This window comes from Nestor notabilis, unplaced genomic scaffold (assembly GCF_000696875.1).
Source record: "Nestor notabilis isolate BGI_N333 unplaced genomic scaffold, ASM69687v1 scaffold1248, whole genome shotgun sequence".
Taxonomy (NCBI): domain Eukaryota; kingdom Metazoa; phylum Chordata; class Aves; order Psittaciformes; family Psittacidae; genus Nestor; species Nestor notabilis.
Window position 1 is genome coordinate 5,706 of NW_009938537.1, and position 23,698 is coordinate 29,403.

The window sequence follows — 23,698 nt, forward strand, 5'->3', positions numbered from 1 at the left end:
AGCTGGTGCAGTGCTGTGGTTTTGTCTTTAGTCTGAGAACAATGCTGATAACACACCAGTGTTTTAGTTGTTACTAAGTAATGCTTACTTTGATCAAGGACTTTTCAGTCTTTCATGCACTGCCGGTGAGGAGGGGCTAAAGAAGCTGGGAGATCCCTGTTCAGGCCGGGCTGGGTATTGGTTGGTGGGTGGTGAGCAATTGCACTGTGCATCACTTGGGTTTATTGTTTTGTTTTTTCTTTTCCCTTTTTAGTTTTTTATTCTCTCCCCTTGTTATTTCCCTTATCGTTATTATTGGTGGTAGCAGTAGTGGTTTGTATTATACCTTAGTTACTGGAGTGCTGTTATCTCAACCCATGGGGTTTACATTCTTTCGATTCTCGTCCTCATCCTGCCCAGGGAGGGGGGGCAGTGGAGAGTGAGCAAGCGGCTGTGTGGTGCTGAGTTACTGGCTGGGCTTAAACCACGGCAGCTTATGAGGAATAGTAGCATCACACATCTCTGCTACCAGCTGCTAGTAATAAAGAAGAGAGCTTAGAGTTGTAGTAAGTTTGCCATCAGCTGAAATATTTCTTAATGGTAACACCAGTGACAACACAACATTCATCTGTCATCCCAGATAAAAACAGACTTGGAACTCAGTGTGTCAGTGGCTCTGATAGCTGGTCATACCTCAGGTGAAAAGTTCAAAGCAAGAGTGGGGGTTATGTCTGAGAGGTCTGCAGTTACACTGTTTGGACAGCACTGTAGGCATACTGCAAAGGAGGTCCAGCTTGGCAGGCAGCAGTGCAGGGTCTCAAACACACAGATAACTGGAACACCATTGTTGTGTTTGGATTTTATCTTAGCAAATTTAGCGCTACCTCTGTCTCAAACTGAAGCTGGAGCAGCATCAGAACTACATTGTCACAGATCTGGGTGAGACATACCTGACTCTCACCTTGTCCCTTCTGAGCTTCTCAAGTGTATCTCCACAATTTCCTAGTTCCAAAGTTGCCTCAGTGGCTCACAAAACTGCTGAAATTAGTTGTAAGGAGTTAAGACCCCCAAATTTGCGTGAAAGAATTAAAGAATACCACATCAACATTCATTACTCTGAATTGGTGACTTCTGGTGAGACCTAGTTTGGATTTTTACTACACTGTGGCTCGTGCTGGATTAATGCTTGAAAGGTCACCTGAACAGAAAGTGGCCAGTGGGTCTCTGTGGTAGTCTGAAAGACAACAAAATCACTTTACTTGACATATCGTGTCTTCTGTAAACAAAAAAAAAACATCACTGACACAGTTACAGCTTATTTACTTTAAGTGAAAATGTTAGATCAGGAAGGTTAAATGTGTTTCAGGTTTCTGCATCAGCCGAAAGAATCTGTCTGGAAATGACATCTAGCACTAAGTATTTCTTTTGGAGAGCTGTGCCTGTCTTTATATGACATCTCCCTTACTGGGTCACTGTGTATTTCAGGTTGGTATGATGGTTCAGTATATTTATATTTCAGCGGTTAAAATAGGGCTAAATCAGAGTATTTTATTTCATGAATGGGAAAGGAGGTCTGGTCATCAAAATGAACTTTGGATCAATTATATGAGCAATTTGTAATTTGTCTGAGGAAATGGAATTTCCTGGGGGAAGTTACAGGATTACAGTGAAGTTGAACTATCAGAACAACTAGTGCATTTCATTGTGCAACTAACAATTCATGTGATACTTCTCATGTATGCTGCCTTGCTGTATAAAAAGATTGTGGTTTGCGTTTTGTTTATTTGCTGTTTGGTTTTTTTTTTAATCCCTAAATTGCACAGTTTCCTTTCAGAATAACTGTGGCACTTTTGTTCTTAAAGTCATGTACACTGGAATTTGAATATTACTTGTATTTGCAGACAGAAGCTGTATCCAATTTCTTAAGCTGCATTAACATTCATTCATCAGTTGGTCCATTTCAGTTTGGCTCTTTGATTCCTGTAACACTGAAAATGAAAGATTATGCAAAACCTTGTTGCCTGTTCCTGTTTTTAGCCTGTGATTTTGCCTGTACCTTTGGAGGATTCATCTTACACTTTCTACTTGTTATAGTGACTGATGAAGTATGGTATTATATTTTTTGGATGATAAAGTAGCCAAATAGAAGCGCATTGCTGACTTCCAAATTTTCGTGTGAACAGGACAGAACTGATAAAAAATGTAGAACATTTGCAGCTTCTGTTACTCACTCTCAGACATTTGAATATTGTGTAACTGGGAACCATCCTCCCTTACAGGGAAAGGAAAGCTGTAATGCCTGGTATGGTCATTGTGAATCCAATATCTACTTTTAAGACCAGTGTTATGAAAGCTGATAAAATTACAGGAGCTGACAACAGAGCACTGCTTCAGCATGAGAGGAGGAGCAATATCAAGGATATGGAAACTGCAGACAGTTTTCATAATTTAACATACTTTCTATACACAAGCTATTGTTTGGCTCGGTGGCAGATTCTTTAATGGCATTATGAGAACATCTACAAAGCCACCTGTTTACTGCCCTCTAATGACATTCTTTCTGCATTTCATGGTAGTAGTTTCTTCTTTCTACTTTGTACTTTGGTGTATGGCTTGTTCAAGATATTTTTGTGCTTCTGATCCAGCAGTTGTCTTCTACATTTCTTTGTAGAAACCCATCATGCATAGAAGATACTGACAGTAGGCTGTTGGCCCTAATGATATTTCTTTACTGGAAGAAAATCTGTTAGATTTGTGGTGACAACAGCAGGAGAAATTTTTGTTAAGTGCTTATACCATAATTCAGGCTGTTTTACAGACTAGTAACTTTGATAGTTTTTGTGTCTAAAAGGAAAACTGTATGCTACCATAGGCTTTTCACCCATAAATCTTAATGTAATCTGTCATTTCTGTGCTTTAATATGACAGGCATGTTATTAAAATGACACCCATGAGGTCACATTCTCCCCACATCTTGTACAAGATAAGCTATGAATTTTGGTTTAATGAATTTTTAGTCTTTCTGTAGTCAGATGGGACTGTATGGTTTTTTTTCCCATCTTTTTTCTGCCTCTGTGGTTTCAGAGAAGCAACTATGAGCAGTCAAATCCAGCAGTCCTAGATAAGGCTAGGATTTTTATAAAATCTGTGCTGGAATTAGCTCAGAGTTACTTCATGGTGTATTTCCTTTATTGCAGTCATTACTGAAAGAATGGCACTCGGGTAAGCAGTGAGTTCAGGTATTTTAGTAGGGACAGAATTTTTTAGCTGTTAGCAGAAATTAGTGGATGTTTTTGAGCATCCTATACTCTGACTATAATCTTGTTCAGTACAAAACATGACTGTAAATGACTTACTGCCTGAAAACCCAAACACTGACATTTCCTAACTATGGTGCATGCAGTATTTTATCAACAAAGCATTTACCTTTTATTACACTGGGTAGAGTTGGGCACTTTTGCCTAAGGTTTGCAAGAAGTGCATCTTGATTTGGAATTTTCCTTTAGAAAAAGGAGCTGGATCTTATGTTTGTTTTTTGTGAAGTAACTAAGAGTTAACTCCTGTGTGCCCTAATCACTGGGCTGTGTGGCAATGGTCCTGCTCCCTGTTACCAGGCTCAGCAGAACTGTATTTTTTACAGAATATTGTGACTTCAAGGGATAGCGTGCACTGCAGGAGGAGTCTATGTTCGGGTGGTTGTGATACTCTGCTGAGTCATAAATCTAATTTTTAAGTGCTTTAGGCTGAAGAGGGAATTGAACTGAACAGCCACATTTCCTGTGGGAGCACTGTAACCACTGCACTGTTAGAAAGGGCAATTTTATGCCTTTTTTTTTTCCTTTGGCTGTGCTTTGAAAAGCAGCTATGGCAGCTGTGTTTGAGAGATCTGTATTCATGACAGATCTGTGTTACTCCTCAGTTACCTGCGCTCAGACCTCCCAAGGGGACCTAATACAGGCTGTGCAAACTAAGGTCATGGACTTCAGGGAAGCCTGCCATGAGTAGCTGCTAAGCTGCCATGTTCCAGCATGATCACAAGCAAAACTTCAGGCAGGCTTTGAAGACTTTAACATGAAAATGTAGGCAAGTGTGGACTGCAGGAAGTTACATACTCAACCCAGGGTTGTCTAAATGTTGCTTTAGGTGACTTCTAGGAATCTAACTCCTTATCTTTATCTGTGCCTGGATATTTGAGTTGTTCCTTGCTGGTAAAGGCAGTAATTTAGCTGAAATATCCCTAGATCTTGGGATTTTTGCAACTTCTGAATAAGCTGTTGACTAAGATAAACACTTCTGACAACCAAATAACTCTCTTCAACATTCTTTGTATTTCTCTTGGGTTGGGAAAGGTGATGATCATTTTACAGACCTTGTCAACTCACCCAAGCTGTACCTTTCCAATATACAGAGCTATCACTCTTTACTGCTCTCGCCCTGAGCTGGCTGTTTCAGATGTTCAGATAACTCCATCATCTTGAAGCTGACCATCAGCTTACATCCTGCTTGCTGGATAAGCCCAGTAGCAGGATGGTGTTGAGACTGAATCACTGGAATAGGAAGAAGTTTATCAAGTGAGGTACTGCTAGTACCTTACGCCATGTTGGTGCTGTATTCATTTGCAGTGTTACCTGGTCTTTACTTTGAACGGTAGAAGTAGCAAAAAAAGTCATATTGGACACTGCAGTGGACGTGGCTCGAGGAGGTCAGATAGCATGTGATGCTTAGCAGTATTAGAAAAGGTACATACAACTACACAAATGCAGTTTCCTTAACTTCTGTCAGTACAGTGCCTGCAATGTCTAGTAACCAGGGTTTTCAGAAATAGATGATAATTCTAATACTATCAGCAAGGAAGTTTTCCTTACAAATAGTCTTTGTGCTATGCTGGAACAAGAGACATTGTGGAATGATGGAAGATAATGCTAAAATTGCACTTATGCCTGCAGTCTTATCAGTCAAGGCAGTGAGGGTGTGTGTGTGCTATAAATCTGGTCTCTGTGCAGCAGTTCCTTAAGAAATAATTCAACTTCCATTTGTGCCTGTCGGCCTGGTAACCTGTTCTTCACAGGAAGGCACTTAGAGCAAAGCTAATCAAAGAGATAACCCACAGAGACTGGCGTTTCCAAGACTAATAATATGTATGTTGTAGACCTCAGTCTCTTTAGGTTCTTTGGGGAAAGGCTGTCAGGGTAATGGGTGCATTTACACTCTCATGTCCTCTCATGACCACTTTCAGTGTGATTGACCTTCTTGACAAAGAGGATAAGCTGCTAGTCATCCTTTGGGAAGACATTGTTTGCAATTAATAATTCTATCATTCAATTTCACCTTATCATAGGGAAAAATATGATTATTGTTAGTCACTTTTGAATAAAGGTGTATTAACTTCATAAGTGTCAATCTTGCTATTAAATAGTCATTTGGAATATTGTTTTTGTTTCTGTTTAAAAAGTATGACATTTTTCCAGTACATGAGATCATAGTCTTAATGGAGTTCCATTTTACGTATATACATGTGTCTGTGTGTGTTACATACATGTCTGGGCTTTTGCAAAGGTTTGAATTTTTGTACTTTGTGTAGCTCAATTGAATTCAGAAAAGAATTTTTCTCTGTTATTCTAAATTCCATTTATAGAACAGAAAATATTAGTTGCAGAATATTAGCTACAGAATACTGTGATAAGTTATAATTTTGTAAAGTACTTAAAAAATGAGATAGCATTATTGTGCATAAGTGGAACAGTACTTATCACTTCTGTTGTCACTTAAAACAAATATTACAATAGTGCCTTGATTCCTTAATAAAAGAAATGTAAGAACATGGAACTCTTGAGTAATTAGCAGTGGTTTAGTTTTAATTATAAAGTAAGCTGCATTCAGCCTTGTTGTTTGAATTTATTATGTTTTTTTTTTTCCCAATGAAATGCCTATCCAACTTTTAGTTCATCAGAAATGTTCCAGAATTTCAATGGCGCTCTAAGTCTGTGGGTATCGGGTGAACTAAACCAAATTCTATGGATTACACTAGGTTGTCTTCCAAAAAGAGTTTGCTTACAACTTTAAATTAAGAATCTAAAAGCCATTTATAACATATATTTAAATCATATAGCTGTTCTGTGTAATGGGGAGGATTGCTATTGAGGAGTTACTAACTAACACCAGAATGATAGAACTGTGCTCTTTTGTTTTTCAGGTCTTAGGAGCAGATGAAGATAATATGGGGGATGGTTGCTCTCAGAAACTGGCTTCTGCCAAGTTTCTTCGACTTTTACTCCTAATATTGATTCCGTGCATTTGTGCCCTTATCCTTTTGTTGGTGATCCTTGTTACCTTTGTAGGTGAGTGCTAATTGAGTAAATTGACACATTTTTGATTAGGGAGACTAAAACTGAGACTCTCACGTGCTAATGTTATTGTGGATATTAAAGATGTATCTTAGCACATCTACCTAACTAACTAATCTACCTAGTGACAATGTTTCTGTAGAGAAATGAATATGCAATTTAGATTTATATATTTAAAATGTATTCAAGGTGTTGAAGAGGAAACCTTTTCTTAATTTCTCAAAGTAGATTTTTGAGGATTACGCTACCTTGAGCGTGTAGTATGTAGGTGGTTTTCAGCAGTCATTTTACAAGTACAAAAAGATATTTATGTTAGAACTTTAGATCACTGTCAGTGGAATTGAATATTTATCACTTCATGTTACACACTGATGTGCAAATCTGATTTTTGTTTTCAGGTTAATTTATAAATAGACACAAATCTTTCTGAACAGCCTACAATATATTACTGTTCAAGGGAATAAAAGTTCATTTCTTCTGAATATGAAATATATATCAATGCAGAACCCCAAGTATATTTTGTGGAAACTTGTTCTAGGGAAATTAGATTTCATAATCGCTTAGTCTGTTAACTAACTCTGTGTCTGTTACAGAAGTGACAGGTAATAATTTGTTAGAATTTCTTTTTAAAAAGCCTTCCCTTTGTTACCTTTAGAGAAGCTGACATACCTTGTCATTAAATTGCTTCAACTACAACATGAGCAAAACAGTAATGCTAGGTTAAAGTATTAATTCTTCAGACAAAAAAAAAAAAAAAAAAATAAAAGAATCATCAGCTTTCAGTGCTGAGGGCTGCTGGGATTTTTACTTTTTTTTTTTGTTAATGAGAATATTTTCTAGTTGAGCTTCAAGTGCTTCAGAAGCACATCTGTAAAAAGTGGGTAATATATGAGCTATATAGATATAAATCTATTTTCCTATTTTAAACCCCCAGCAGTGCACATCATACAGTCAAACATTTAGCAAGCACAGAAAGAAAAGAACCATGTCTCAGTATCACCTTCAGCACTGTCAAAATCAAGACAACTTAAATCTGTTTTCTCAATTCAGCCTGCAAAGGATTTGCAACAAGACCTTGTAGGCCTGTTCTTTTCATTTAGCTTAAATTAGGGAAGTAAAAAAAACCCCAAAGCTAGTCAATGTTATGATTGACAAGTAAGTCTTGGGATGTATCTTTAAACTACGAGCAGTCTGAAACGGATTAAGATCAAGTAAGTCTGTCAATTAGGAAATATGATGCCATTCAATTTACTTTCCTTATGTTCAGCATTCCATTTGTATCCCTCATATCCTCTGCCCTAGATTTTCATTCTTTGGTGAGAAAGCAGATAAAAAAGCAGGTGTATTTATGTCAGCTCTACTCAATCTCCTTCTGAGGCATGTATCGACATAGTACTCATTAAAATGCATGAAATCCTCTGGGGAAATGGGACCTTGTCTGATCCTACTTAGACAGCAAAAATCAGGACTATCTCCTCTTAACTCAATGTTATTACTGTACGGTGAAGAATAACACATGGTGGTATTACCCAAGTCTAAAACTGGCAAAGTTTCCTTCAGCATCTTTTGAATTTGTACAATTATAATTTAGCATTCTTCTCAGCAGCTTTCTTTTTATGTGCATTGATAGCCTAGACACAAATATATTGATGACTGGAATTAAATGAACAAATTTTGTGGGCTATATAATATAGTCTGCTCTATTTATTGAGAATATAGTAGTTGATATGCATTTCATTTCAGATCAATAATAACTGAATTCTGTTACAGTCTAATATTGGTATGATGAATTACAATGTAAGAAATAAGTTGACAGTCCTGGGGGCTGGACTAGATTATCTGGGGGTTGGACTAGCTGACCTCTAAAGGTCCCTTCCAACACTAACAATTCTGTGATTCTGTGACTGGCTAACACAACTTATTCTATATATATGAAATTCTGTTCTTATTTTTCATGAAATAGAGGTGTTAAATTCTGTGGTTGTCATTCTAGTATCTTTCACTGGTGCTTAGAACATAAATAGATAGCTTTGGTATATCATTTAGAACCTTATGAACTTTTTGATTTGTTTTGTTACTTTGGTAACAAACTCATCAGAAAATTAGACCTTTTCTATTTTACAAGCATTTTGTTTCCCATGGTAAATATGTAGGTAATTATTCTTTTCCTTCTGTAATATTTTTTAATTAAATGAGGCATATATACACAAAAAAGTGTGCATGCACCTTAGAACTTTCCTATTCACTTTCCTTACACCTGTTTTGTTGCCTGCACATCACTGCAAGCTCTGATTTGAAGAAATTGAGAAGTTGGTGTAGGTGGAAGGAAGAGAGTAGTAGACTTATGTTGTAGTAATAGAGAATATCCTACTCAAGGTGTGCCATGGAGGCCTGCTTTCAGAATATGTCATTAATCAACCTTTCAAAAATTATTTACCATCGAAGTATTCAAGATGCAAAGCCCTTGGAAAAAGTTATTTTGTTAGAGCTGTGTACAAAGAAAGGACAAAGCAAATTATCAGTAGAGACACACATTATTTTAACTAAAGATACAAGATACTTACGGTTCATAGAAGAAAATATCAAGGTGAGTTGTTTAGCTTTGATTTCTCTTAAGTACTTGCACTCTGGCTCTGCATATTCTTCTGTCTCTCACCAGGAGTATAGCATGTGCATCAACCTGTAGAAGAAAACTTTGTAATGAATGGATGTTGTTTCACCCGTTGAAGTAGAGGCAGTACCAGTTGCTATGAAGAAAGTCTAGCCTATAGAGGGTGACCATGACCATACTAATTTGCTGATCGCCTGTGTTACATCAGAGGACAGGAAGGCTTATGAATGGTGGTTGCTTTGGACTGCTGAAGACCTAACATGCGAGACCTTAACCATGAAGATATAACTTAGCAATATATATTCAAAGGAGGGGGGAAGGCTAGATTATTCATGACTGAAATTACTGATGCCTTACACTTTCATCTAGCCCCTATGGACATCAAGAACCTGCTAATAAGACTGATAATTTTTTATTTTTTTACTGGGAATTATAGCTAGTATAATAAGTTTTCATCACTTTCCAGATAAACAATAACTGAATCCATGGTTTGAATAGCTAAATCTTCCTTTAAAATGGAGACATCTAAGATCACCTTCAACTTATCTTAGAGTCTGTAGTCTATGTCCCAGTTTGCTTACACTGAAAAAACAATCCTGAAGTAATGAATAGTGTGCAAACATTACAACAGTGAAAATTAGCATGTTTGTAAGAATGAAAAACCTTGAGCATTTTCATTCTTTTCCTTGCAGAATGGAATTGTTCTAAACCACTTGAAACATTGTTAGCAAAAAGTCCTTCATGGCTGGTGACCATTATATCAAATTAAATCTTTTTTGAATGCACCCTAATTGCTTACCATTGCAGTTATTTATCTGGGAAAACAAAATGTTTTATACTTACAGTTCCATAAAGGAAAATCAATTATATTTATTTAATAGTGATAAATGCACTCCATGGTAGATGTCCCATTCCTTCACATCAGTATCCTCAATTCATACTTATGTGGTCTTCCACCACCTCCTGTTAACAGCCATCCCCAACTAATGCTTTGTCTATTGTTTTCTGCAGAATTCAGAACGAGCCTTGCGGCATACATAAGGAATGGTTTAATGTATGTCAGACTTTTGCAGTCCAGATGTAATTTTTGGGCTATTGAGAACTGCCCAGGCTGGTTCATACTTATACAAGGATTTATCCTTGTTCTCAAATCATTCTGTTGTTTGGGAAATCTGTAGCAAGATTCTGCCCACCTGAATGATGCTGTCAGTGTTTTTGTGTGTCACTGGTTGAACAATGATCATTACTGTTAAATTATCTGAGGTCTGTGTTCTCCTTTCCCTTCCCCTCCCGAGAACACAGGAGGAGCTCTGTCTTCTTCCCAGAATAAACATAAAGAAAAGTACATTATAGTAAAATTGCTAGGCTTAGCTTTATGGCTGTTGGACATTCATAAGGTAATACACATGTCAAGATTCCTGCATCACTTTAGGAACCCAACTGTAATGGCCCATAAGGAATTTTTCACCACAAAGAGGAAGTTAAAGTTGCAGGGAGTTATACTCTAGAGTAAAAAGATCTTGAACCCTGAATCATTTGGAGTTGCTGGTAGTTCTCCAAGTCACATTGAGCCTTGAGGCATGTGACACGTCCTCAAAATCTAAAGTGACTAGCAGCATGGAGACCCAAAAGTTGCAACTGTGAAAGCAACATGAAATATAAAGAATTCCATTGTCAATCAGTGCCAATATTTTCTGTAAGACAGGTATTTAAGTTTAGGAGTTTAACACTAACATATTTATAAGCCATTTGGTCCTGGGAGTTTTTCTGATGGAAGATGGTAATCATCAGCTAAATGATCTGCCGATTCTTTATTTGATCTTGCCAACACAGGTATATTAATGGAGAATCTCCAGAGGACTGTATCCCAGGGCAGACTATATGGCAGTCAGCATGACTGAAGCATGGATTCTGGCGTGGCATAACTGGTTACCAAGGAGCACATGGCTCTTTCTTCATTAACCAGTGCAAAATGAGTAACACAGGCACAGAGTTTGGGATTGGTTTCTGAATTGCGATAGAGCCATTATGTGTATGTTACATTTCATTTCTTGGGTTAAGAAAAACTTCATAAATAAAAATTTCTAGTTACATCGTGCTCAAGAGACAGGATTAAAGAAAGACACCAGATAAGATTTTGTATTAGACTGCAGTCTTATGACTGTAACTGGGAACTTTCAGGCAGCAACAGCTGTTAGAAAGAAAGATAGCTACTATCTTCCCTTCCAGCACTTTGGTATGATCCAGATATTTTTGCTGCTGCAACTTTGTTACCTGAAAGCCAGAAGCTGATGAAAGGCAAAATCTCTCCTTTCTGCACATCACCTTAGGAGCCTGGCTTTGCTCTGCAGCTTCTTTAGAAGATGCCTTCCACAAAGTTTACTTTGAGTTCTGTTTGATGTGGGAACTGATTCATTGTGTAAGTCACTTGTTAAGTTGGAAAAAAAAATTAATTAAAACTGAGCTAATTTTGGCCCTTTGGGCAGCTGGTAAACGGTTTAAGGTAATGTCTTTACTTGACAGGAGGAGCAGGATATAGTCTATGACCGCAGCTCTACTGATGTGCAATGGTTTGGTATGCTATGGGATCTTCATATTATCAGTGATGTGCCCACTTCTTCAGAGTGCATGATCATAGGGACAGACTCTGCAGAAGAAATCACAGTGGTTGTGTCCTGTGTAGCAGTGAAACTGTTTTATTACCTGTGTAACCCCCTCATTCATTACACATACTTGGTAGGCTGCTTTGCTCTGTTTCATTAGCTTCTTAAATAAACTTGGTCTTCGGGAGATTTCCTGTTGTGAACTGCTAAAAATCACACACGGTATACACTGCCAAAATCTCAATTTAACAGCTTGAACAGTGTGATTATTTCTTAGATCTCATAACTGTCCATTTAAAACATTAATTCCCCAGTAGTGAACAGCAACTGGAAAATGATCAGCAAAACTGTTGGCAAAGCATCACTTTGAGCTGAATGGGCCTGGTGCCAATTCCTTGGTTTTGTACCAAACACAGCAAAGGCCAGCATGCTCTATGTTTCTGACATTTGGACATGTCCAGCTGTAGCTGGAGACAAATCCAAAATAGTTACAGCTATTTCTCAACTGTTTAACTACCTGGCATATGATTTACTGTCTACAGCTTTGTATGAACTCAAATCTGAGGAATAGCTGGATGTAGTGTGCATGTATACATGAATAAAATGCATGTTCTGTGTGTGTTGTATGGCTGTTAGCAGGCATTGATAGAGAGTAATTCAGTCCTTATTACTCAAGAAATTAAAAAAGAATGGACTGTTTTAAAGCATCATGCTGTTTTCTTAGGTATCTTACAATTTAAATAGTTCCTTTAGGGCTTTTTGATGATGAAAAATCTCCAGGAAGTTTAATTTAAGGTTGAAGATTTACAGTAATATTTTTAGGAGGCAAAAAGGGTAAGAATCGAAGTATATGGGACCCTAACTCAGAGCGCACTCTGTAGCTGGAATTAAGTGCTTGAATTCCCTACCATGCCTTGGGAAGATGAAAGGAAGGGGAGATGAGAGGAAGATGAGACGTGGGGGGAGAACAAGGTGACTCAGGAATGTGGTCCAAAACCCTCACATACTAAGTGGAGACAGAATTGTCATCTAGAACTAGCCAGAGGTCTGTGCCTGCCTTTCTCAAGGGCATGTGCATCAGAGTCCAGGGTTATGTTATTTTTTGGGGAAAAAAAAATGTTAAAAATAATTTTAATGCTACTCATTGTCAGCTGAAATGATACAATTGGGAAGCCTTTTGTGTAGACGAGTTTTGTTGTGTGGTACACCTGTCCAGAAGAGAACGGGAGTTGTTAGCACTAGGAAACTGTGAAAATAGAACAAAAAAATGATATTATTGGGAAGATGGGCTGAAGAAGCAAACAAGCATTTGGGGATCTTGGTAGAAGAAGTCAATGACCTTATGTGTAGTGATAGCCATAGCTGAAATAAGGCTGAGTGGGCAGAGGATAGAATCCAGTGGGTAACTTCAATATTTTCCATAACAGTATTTGTTGGTCCACTCTATTGAACCAATAAATTTTTTAAAACTTATTTCAAGAGTTTACCTGTATTGCTTGCTATTCTGCTGAGTGATACATAAATAGCTAATAATTTTTCTTTAATTTAAAATCATTATTCATGGCTCTTTGGGACCAATGTTTTCCAGGCTTTTTCTATGTCTGTGTTGAGGAGAAGAGATGAGCCTAGGGAGTAGGAGAGAGAATGTGAAAACAATCCCCTCAGTTATTGTTGATTTATGGAAGAAAATTATGCACTTTTCCAAGGGAGGGGAAAAAAGAAAAAAAATCTCATTTTAACTTTTTGAAAACTACAGAAAAAAACTACTGAAGTTTGAAACTTGAAACAAAGTAGTCTTCTGAATCATTCAAAATGTTTCAGATTCAAAGTGGTATTTGGAATCAAAGCATCCGAGTAAAGCTACAAGTGAGCGCAATATCTGACCGTGATCAGTCACAATCATATTACTACTGGTCCCCATTTGTGAAAAAATAGCATATTCATTTTTCCCATGTGGCCTGACTAGAGAACTCAAGGAAAAAGAAATTACTGCTGAAATAGTTTGCAGGTGGGAGATATTTAGTTGCTTCAGTAAAACACATGCAGTAAATTCCTCAAAATCCCAATGAATTATGAACATTTGCTGGTGGAAGAACAGAAACCTTAACGTGTGTATATATATAAAGTTCCCGTGGGTTCTTCCAATAGAAGTTAGACATAAAGATTTATTTTGCTCACAGTTAGTGACACTGGAGCCAAAACAATCCAGGCTGGATAAATGAGGATATGGTAAATCTCAAATGGCAATTCTTTCATTGAACCCCATTATGTTTTAGGAATCTTCTGAGTTAGTTTTTTGTTTTTTGTTTTTTGTTTTGTTTCTTTTTCTGGTTCCAGTTGCTGTAATAGAAGTTACTCAACGAAAAAGAAAATGCTAAGAATTGCCCATTCCAGTCCTCTTATTCTTCTCACTTAGAAAGCTTTTCAACCCAAAGTCACTTCAGACTGTAAATGGAGGTTGGCTTCTTTGGCATTTTTAGTTATTTGTAGCTGTGATTAATAAAGATTTCCTCCTGCCCAGTCCTTGAATGTCAGGCCAGTCAGCTGATTTAGTCTAGTTGCAGAGTGCATGAAGGGGTGAGAAGAGGAATTCAGTAGCAACAGTGGAAAGGGGTCAGAATATCTGAGTGGGTATGGACTGCGTATGGTGCCTGGAGTTGGCAGAGCAGTGGGTTTGGCTAGGGAGAGTCTAGAATGGTGCTGGGTGAATGATGCCTGACTAAGAGGTGATCATGGCGTTTTGGTAAATTCAATAACTAAACTGAAAACAAAATTCAGGAGAGAGGGTTGTCGGTGTTGTGTGGACTCAAGAGTCATCTGTACCAAGCAGCTAATGAAGGATCTCTACACAGAAGAGTGGAAAGAAAAATCTGTGCCATTTGCTTTAAGTTCAGATAGTTTGTAGAGAACAACAGGAGGTGAATTCTTGCTAATGGGCTTCAGGTGTGACTACCTTTTTGGCTTGAGAGGCTGTAGCTTTTAGTAGGGCTGAGAGAGAAGAAAAAGAGCTGAAAGGATAAGCAGGAAACTTTCTACATGGAGCCCAGCTGGAGAAAGTAGTTTTTTAGGCCTTTTCTTTGGAATTTGGGTAAATTCCAAAGAAATTTTCCAAAGAAAAATGGATTCATACGAGTCTCCCATTGTTGAAAGGACATATCTTCAGTCCCTTGTTTTTACTGTATTGTCTTGAAACAATGTGAGATGAATGCTTAAATATCACTGTTAGGAACAGTCAACAAGAAAAGCTGTTAAAATTATCAATTGTTGCCAGGGTATGTAGAAACAATTGAGAGATTTTATGTTTTTGAGGGTTTCCTTTCAATTTTCTGTGATCAGGTCTGCCTGAACTGTCTTTATTACAGTTGCTAAACTCTTTCACATGACTAGCTATTGGCAAAAATCGCTTCTGCTGTTTAACAGACATTTCTTATATTGTGATAAGGTGGTGCTTCTCTTCTAACATTAAATATGATTTAATATATTTAGTTAAAAAATTGAGTTAATATATTTAGTTTTTGTTATAGATAATGTATATGTCATATACATTTGAGGTGCCTTCTTTTTTATTTGGACTAATTAAATATTTCAGTAATAGAGGTTAAAAGTATATTCTATTTCTATTGAATGCCCTGATGCACTCTCCTTAGTGTTATGCAGCTGTTTGATTTGTGAACTATGATTACTTGCAGCTGTTCAATAAATACAATTAAGCGAAGTCTCTGTCTGCGATTAAAAAAAAATGAACAATAATAAAAAAATACAGTAAATGCCTAAAATTTTGGATACAACTATATGTTTAAAATCTGGTATCAGAGAAAAATGAGAGTAGTCATGGACCTACATTTAGCAGTGGAAGTTAAATTACATAATCCTATATATAGAGAACAATACCTCTTTCCATTTTAAAAGTTAGTGAACATAAAATATATTAAAAATGTATTGGTTCTCTTGAAGCTTCAGAATTAGTTTTCCAAAGATGGTGGTACTATGAAACCAAAACAATTTACACTCTATAATTATAAACATGTAGGAGTTCAGTGACATACTACAAATCAGTAATTTTTAGTTCACGGAAGTACTTGTTTCTCTGTATCTTTCTCTGTTTATCTGACAGAAGCCATAGCTTTTGTTCTGATGTGCTATTGCTATTTTGCTGCTACATGAAAATCTTTAGTTCTTTTTAATTTTAACATTGAAATAAATATTGCTTTTTGAATCTGTGCCATTACATTTATTACTAACTTTCCAAAACAAATTGGTAACACATGTCCTTCCAGGTGATGGTAATTCTTGTGCTTTTTTCCCTTTCTTCCAGGTGTGTTAGAAAAAACATGCTTTTATTCAAATGGAAGCGAGGTCCTCACAGTTAATGGTGACATTGAAACATCTGGTGATCTTTTGCCAAACATGGCTGAAAACAGTTCCAAGACCGATCCCACAATGGATCTCAGTACACAGCCTTCTTCGTGGACCACCATGCCTTTATCCCACGTTGACCAAATGAACAAGAACTCAAATATATTTAGAGAGACTTTCCAGGAAAATAATTTTGCTCTTGCAACTCAAGCCACAGTGCTCAATTCTCAACCTGCATATGATGCTGCTTTGGCAGGGGGTTCTGAAGATAGCACCCAGCTCTTTGCCACTGTGGAGGAGGTGACTTTGTGGTCTACAGATGCATCCTTTAACAACACTGAGGAGATGACCAGTCTTCCAGTATTAAGTCCTACCCATCCATCTGTGTCACAAAAAATGGATCAGAAAAAAAGTAAGTTTGTGTTTTATTTGGCTCTGTAATTCTGACTCAAAAAGTACAGAACATATGTTGGCATGCTTCCTAATGTGTTCCCATGAGTTCTGAGGAATGTGTCCCTTCCGACAATTTATTTTGTTATGCACATTCCATGTTGCAAGCAACTGGTTTCTTATCAGAACATTTGATCGACCCTGTTGAGGAAGATGCAGTAAATTCTTTCAGGTATGAATACTTATAATATGTTCTTCAATTGGTGTAGTTATGCATGCGTACCAAGGCTGAAATGAGTTATGGTAGATAGCTTTCAGTGTGTGGACTGAATTTTCTGTTTTTTTAAAATTAGGTATGTGACAAGTACCTTCCTGAACTTGAGATGTAACTGCAGTTATAACTTTTTCAATGTTAATGGCTAAGTTCTTTTCTAATTTGAAGCAGTTTCTTTATGTAGCAGTGAAGTTCTGGAGATGTTTCTGAGGATTATAATCAAAATGTGTAGAGAGAATAATAATTAACTGTGATCAGTTTGGTGGTTTTGTTTTGCTTGGTTTTTTTTTTTTTTTCAGTTTTGTTTTGTTTGGGGTTGTTTTTTGTTTGACTATGAAAGTAGGTGCATTTCATTAGTGCTCTGGTAGTTCTATTGATTCATTAGGTAGTGAACAGTTTGCTGATACTGTTTTGCAAACAACTGAAATGTTGGGGTACCATATTAAAATGAATTTGTTTCTCTTAAGCTGCATATAATTTCTTTGCTCCTGATCCCACCAGGACACAGAGAAAAGCTTATTCCAGGTCATAGAGAGATCAGAAATAGATGAGATAGCCACTGACCTAGAAGTGGCACACTCGAATAAATGTACTTTTTAAGTTTCTGTAAAATGATAATGAGGAGATGGTATCTGACAGTGGTGATCACTTCTGCAAGGCCACTGAATTCCATGTTATTTTGAGGAGTAGGTCTATGTGTCTTTCCTCTGTGTTCAGTTAAATTGTAAGACCTGATACTAGTTATGAGATTATTTTATTATTTTGTTTTTTTAGCATTCTCCCTTCAGGAGTTTGTCCCCACCTATCCCATCATCAAACAGGCAGCTAAAAGTTGGTAAACAGCTGTTACGTCTCTTTCTTGTTCTTCCTGGACTGAAGTAAAAGTAGGGAAAACCTTTGAATAAGACCTTATTTTTTAAAACACCTCCTGGTACACAGAGGAGATTTCCCTTTGAGGGCATTTCAGTGATATTTTAATTTTTTACTCAAAAAATTAGCTTTCAAAAATAATATATTACTATGAATCAATGACTTGTCAGTATTTTCTCTGTCCTGTAGGCTGTAGTGGCTCCACAGGCTTTCTGTAGGTTCTGTTTGCTAAATGATATTTCATATACAGGTTTCTCTTATTTTCCCCTCTCCCCCCAGATTCAGAATGAGTGTATATAAATGCACACTTGTATCCTATTAGTGACTGATTTTTTTTTTTTTTTAAACCTCTTTTAGTAACTTCGTTTATTATCACCATGCCAAGGAACAGCGTAGACCTGTAGTGTGCTGCTACACTATAGATACTTCCAACCCATAGAGTTTTCCATAATTACTGTAGCAAAGGACACCTCAAAGTTAGTGGCATGATGTTTAATGTTGAACAAAATTGTAGGGCAGTATTCTGCCTATTTTTCTTAACTAGGTCGTATTTGTTGTGTTGTGGTGTCTAACTGTTCCTATTCTAGAAGATTGTGTCTTTGCATTGCAGTCTTAGTAAGTGGGTAGACACAGTATAGATACTGTGTAAGATTCTGTATTTGTGTTAATCTCCCTAATCATCATGCCTGAGACACCTGGAATTCTAGGAAGTATAGCTGAAACAGTGTAAAACTTTTTTTTCCCCTTATGTTGGAATGAACTCTTTTGATATGGATATAATACACACGTGTGTGTACGGGAGGTGATATCTTTCCCTCCCGTGTTGATGCAGGAACAGTGCTACAGTGGCTCAGGACAGCCTTAGGTCTGGATTTCTAAACTGTCAAATAGTTGGGCTTTGTATTATATAAAAAGGCATTTGTAGCCTGTGAAGAAATAGGTAAGTATGTGCTCTGTTCTGGTCAGTGCACTTCATTCCAACAGTAGTATGACTGCATGTATTTTTAGTAGGCATGACTGCTTGAGATTCTACTGTGAGGTAGTTTCTTCTGTGTAAGGAGAAAAGGACAAAAGATTTGCAAAGACAAATTTGACATACCACAGGTTTCTTTAAAAAAACCAAACAACAAGAAAAAAACCCTCCATTCCAAAATGAGATGCTTCAAGTTAGATTTTTCTCCTGCTGTGAGAGACATCAGGAACTAGTATGTTACTAATCATAACCTCAGTCTTTGATTCCACTTCAAAGTGTTTTGCTTCCCTGTACTCATGTCGACCTTGCCTTAATTCTGTGTGCAGATATATTGAAAAAAAAAAAATATTTTTTTTGGTGAGCCAGAAGAACTTGGTCTCAAAATAACTATGTGTTCCCATGGCTGTGCAAAGCATGGAGGACTGGAAGGCACTGGAATTTGCCTAGTACACAGGGCACCTCACTATGTCGTTTGTCCTGGCCTTTGCAGATCAGCTTCTTGCACACTCATCATCAGTCTCTTTGATCTTTCCCGCTAAACTTTGCTTCTTGAAGAGAACTCTAAGGTAACAAAGAACATGCTCTGGTGTCCACAGGAAGTTCTTACGTGTTCTGATGTGGAGGTAGATGGGGAAAAACTGGGTGATGAGATAAAAATAAATTTTGGAATAGTGAGATTGGAATAGCTTTTTAGAGTAAGAAGGATATATCTGGGACAAGTAAAGCCTAATGACCACATGGGAATGGTGGTAGTAGATCAAGTTAAGTCTCTTGCTTAGTGTCGTGGTTTAAGCCCAGCCGGCAACTTGGAACCACGCAGCCGCTCACTCACTCCCCCCCTTTTCCTTCCTCCCCCCGCTCCCGCAGGGATGGGGAGGAGAATTGAAGGAATGTAACTCCCACGAGTTGAGATAACAGCTCTCCAGTAACTAAGGTATAATACAAACCACTACTGCTACCAATAATAATGATAAGAGGAATAACAAGGGAAAAGGACACAACCGCTCACCACCCACCGACCGATACCCAGCCCGACCCGAGCAGCAATCTGGGCCTTCCGGGTAACTCCCCCCAGTTTATATACTGGGCATGATGTGCTGTGGTATGGAATAGCTCTTTGGCCAGTTTGAGTCAGGTGTCCTGTCTCTGCTTCCTCCTGGCTTCCCCTCCTCTCTGGCAAAGCATGAGACTGAGAAAGTCCTTGGTCAGAGTAAACATTACTTAGCAACAACTAAAAACACCGGTGTTATCAGCGTTGTTCCCAGGCTGAAAGTCAAAAACACAGCATTGCACCAGCTACTAAGAAGGAGAAAAAATGACTGCTGTAGCTGAACCCAGGACACTTAGTGTCTGGATCCAACTGCAAACATTAGCATATACCTAAAGAGTAAACAAGGGCTAGCATACAGAGACACTTCAACATTATATAGTAGCAGATTCCGATTATCTACAGTGAGTCCTGATGACCATTTTCCCATGAACTTATGTAATCACTTTTGAACCCATGTAAAATGGTTTGAGCTTTTAAGGTGTATCTTAGAAGGAAATTAATCTCCGAATGAAGTGTTAGGCTGATGTTCCATCATCAATGCATACTAGCAGATCATCCATCAGTACAAGTTTTATCTGGTTCAAATATGGGGAGGTGAGTGCATTTCTGTTGATTTAATGAGCTTGCATAACTTGGACTTTATGCTGGTTTTGTGCAGGGTGTTAAAAGACAAATGATATGTCATACAACATAGAGACTGCCAGTGCAAAACAAACCAGACAAAATTCTCTCAACACATTTCAACTGGCATTCATGTAGCTGTAATGTTCTTGGTCTGGTGTTAGTATTCCTAGTACTGAATTTGCTTTATAGGTGAACCACAGCTTCAATAAAAGACATTAGAATACATTAACAAGAGAAATGATAAACATTCTGGCCATATGGTATTCACTCTAGACTTTAAAATAATACAAGATAGACATTGCTGAGTTACTAACTGGAGAGGAATGAAATTTGGCACATATGACATCAATTATTTAAAAGTCCTTGAAGCAGAAGGAAGTTCTGTGGCAGAAATTCTAGTACAGAATAGATTAATGGGTAGATGGAAATGCATGATACAATGAGGAAGAGATGAAGAAGTTTATTTTCATTTTACAAGGGGAAGCAATGGCTCACAACTCTGTTAAGAGAGTTCTTTGAAGGAGTCATTGAAAATGCTGGTTAATACAACATACTTGGCTTTTCAGAACGCTGTTATTGAGGGTCTTCACTGAGAAGGCTTAAAGCTATTCTTCTCACAGGCTAATTGCTTATTAAAAGACAAAAGGAAAAATAAGAATGAATGGTTAAGCTTCCCAGTCCAAGATTATTGATGGCGTCTTACAGGGTTTTCTGATCTGGAAAAACAGTGAATACTCAACAAACTATCTGCTAATACAAAATTAGCTGTCTTAAAATGAATAGCTGGGAATCACATAAAGGTCTCATAGTGGAGGAAGTGACTGATAAAATGTTTAGATGATGGTGCCAATAGGCTCAAAAGAATGCTGGAGAGTGAGGAGGAATCCTGACTCTACGTAGTACAATGCTGGACTCTCAGCTAGCTTTGCCACCAAATAAACAAAGACCTGAGGGATTGCTGTGACAGCAGTCTGGCTCCATGACTGTCAAGAAGGCAAAGAGCATCTTAGGTGTTGTCCTGAACTCTGCGAAGAATAAACCAGAAAATCTCATTACATCAGTGTCTAAGTTCAGAAAGATAATAGAATTGAGAAAGGCACATAGCAGGCAACCAGACCCATGGAGGCATGAAATTGCTTAGTGAGGAGGCACTAATAGGAGGACGACAATGTTTTCCTTCCGGAAAACAGCTGGCTGAGGAGTGAGTGGTTGTGGCAGGTACTCATACCATTTTGAGTGTCCTGGCGAAATGAAACAGGAAACAATTAGTCATCTGGTTTCATTGTATCAGTAGATGCTTTTTATTTGGTTGGTTTTTTGGTGTTTTTGGTTGTTCTGCCTTTTTTTTTATTATTATTATTATTATTGGTTATCGGACAAAAAAGAGACAACATGGAACTCATTGCTGTGGGATGATGAGAAAACCAGAAAGTATGAAAATGCTCGGAGAACTTGATGAGGGATTGGTCTGTTGGGGCCTTTTAAAAACACAGTAGTCCAGTGGCAGTCTCTGACTTGTGAAAACTCAAGATTTTAGGTTGCCAAAAGTTGTTGTTATCTTCCTAGGTGGTTGTTCCTTATATTTGCCCTAAATTCTTAGACTTTTTTTCCTGAACACATAGTGCTAGCCCTTACCAAAGCCCAGCTTCTGAGATAAATGTATCCTCCCTGTTGGAAAGCAAGTGAAGGAATGTTTTTCCTGTTGAGGGTTTTGACTTCGCGTGACTTCAAGTTGAAATGTTTTCTGAAGGCATGGGCTGTGTTTCTAAGTCACTACGATGGTTCACGGGAGAGTTTTCTGATCGCAAAACCATCAGGAATTATGTGAACCAATAGGTTCAGTAGTGTGTATTCACAGAATTAAGAAATGTGCAGTAATTTTCTGTTCATCTGTCAATCAGTGCTTAACACAAAAAGGACATATACTAAAGAATAATTATATTAAAGAATGAAGAATGTTTTTTCAAGATAAGTATCAGTACAATTTTATTGGTATTCTTTTTGTCTTTGAAACCAAAGAAGTCTGCAGTTAAGCAGTGAAGTGAGAGACTGACCAGGGGAGTGTATGAGACTGGGTGGGATGTTTTCATTTCAAATGAAGCAGACTCCCTCTTTTTAATACTGGTGATTTGGGGAGACAGGAAGAATGAGACAGAGCGAGGGCTGACATTCTTCCTAGAAAAACATCCTGTAAACTAATGGAATATGCGCTGGGACAAGAGGTATTGGTATCTGATTTTGTTTCTTTCACTCACTGCTGTGTATGCATATGTATATTTAATATCCCTTTTCTTTTGTGCCAAGTCTCTCGTACTTCTCTCCAAGCAGACAGTCCAATAACCCCCCTGCCATTTCACAAAGAAAGTTTCAGTGGAGATCTGTGACAATGTTCCAACCTTAATATGAAAAAGAACATGACTGAGCTTGATCATCTTCTGCTGCACTTTTCTTCACTTGGCATCATCCAGGGGAGTGTGGGGACAGCGCTGGGCCTGTAGACTTTTCACTGGGAAAGAACTGAGTAAGGAGCAAGGTAGATAGACATAAGGCATGTGGTTTTTTTTCCAGCTGTGGGCTATTCTGAATGTACTTGACAGAGTGCTAGAAAAGGCATGCATCCTGAATGAACATGGGTTTGGTTCCTGTTCAGCTCCTCCCTGCGTCAAAGGACTTGTTAAATGTTTCAAAAAGCATAAGATTTATGTTTGCTTGTTTTGTCTTTTTTTAATAAATAGCAAATATTATGCAGAGGACCCTTGGGTCTTTTCACGTTTCATGTGCATCTTTGAAACAGAGCAGTTGAATTTATTTGCAATCCCTTGCTCTGCCTAGAGGTTATCCCAATCCTCTCTGTCATTTAGCTATGTTTAATTCAAAAATGAAATAATCTTTTTGTCTCTACCCAGCATTTCATACTTGTATTTGGTGTTCTGCCAGTACTGGAATCTGCAAAGAACTAGCCTGGCCCAGTTTTCTGTTTAGTAAAGAGCAGTATGAGAACCACCGTGGGGATAGCTGGATGGGATATGTTGCATGTGGCACAGAAGCAAGAAATTCCCTGCCTTGTGCTGCTCCTACTAAAGATTTCACACACACACCCCCCACCATGGAAGTTAAGGTATCCAGTAACTACATCCCAAGTCAGACCATAGGTTTGCATCTCCCTAGACCCCAGTATTTCAAGCAGTGACCTAATAAATCACTTTGTCTTCTAGCTCAGTTTATGTTTAATTACTCATACAAGTTGGAATAGACCCAAGTATATGTGAAGTAATAGTAGCAATAGACCCATGGTAGATCTTTAGGGGTATTCTTGTCCTAAGAACATTTTGAATTTTTTTCTTTTTTTTAAAACATGATTTTCTCCTGAAGGGGAAAATGGCTTTGTTTTTTCATATTAATACAGAAGAACATAAACAGTGGTCTCCTAAATCCCAGACTAGGAATTTAGCTACTCAACTGTGGTTTTCCATGCAAATGCAAGCATGAGTATGCCAATATGGTAACTATTAAATTTGTTGGTGCTTGAGTTCAAGCTTGAGAGTGTTTTCTAGCAGTAGCTTCTGTTTCTATTTCACCTATGCCTACGTTTTCTCTCAAAATTAAAGAAACAAAGGGAAAGA

The 23,698-nt window shown here is 37.7% G+C and overlaps 1 protein-coding gene across 1 annotated transcript in view; it reads left to right on the forward strand.

Moving 5' to 3' along the window:
* Positions 1-6,172: 6,172 nt before the first annotated feature.
* The window catches only part of CORIN (corin, serine peptidase), a gene marked incomplete at its 5' end in the record, with an annotated part of 109,747 nt that continues 92,221 nt past the window's right edge, over positions 6,173-23,698 (forward strand). Inside the window, one exon of the mRNA XM_010019355.1 lies at positions 6,173-6,317. Coding sequence (XP_010017657.1) covers positions 6,173-6,317 — 145 coding nt within the window. The remainder of the gene's footprint in view (positions 6,318-23,698) is intronic.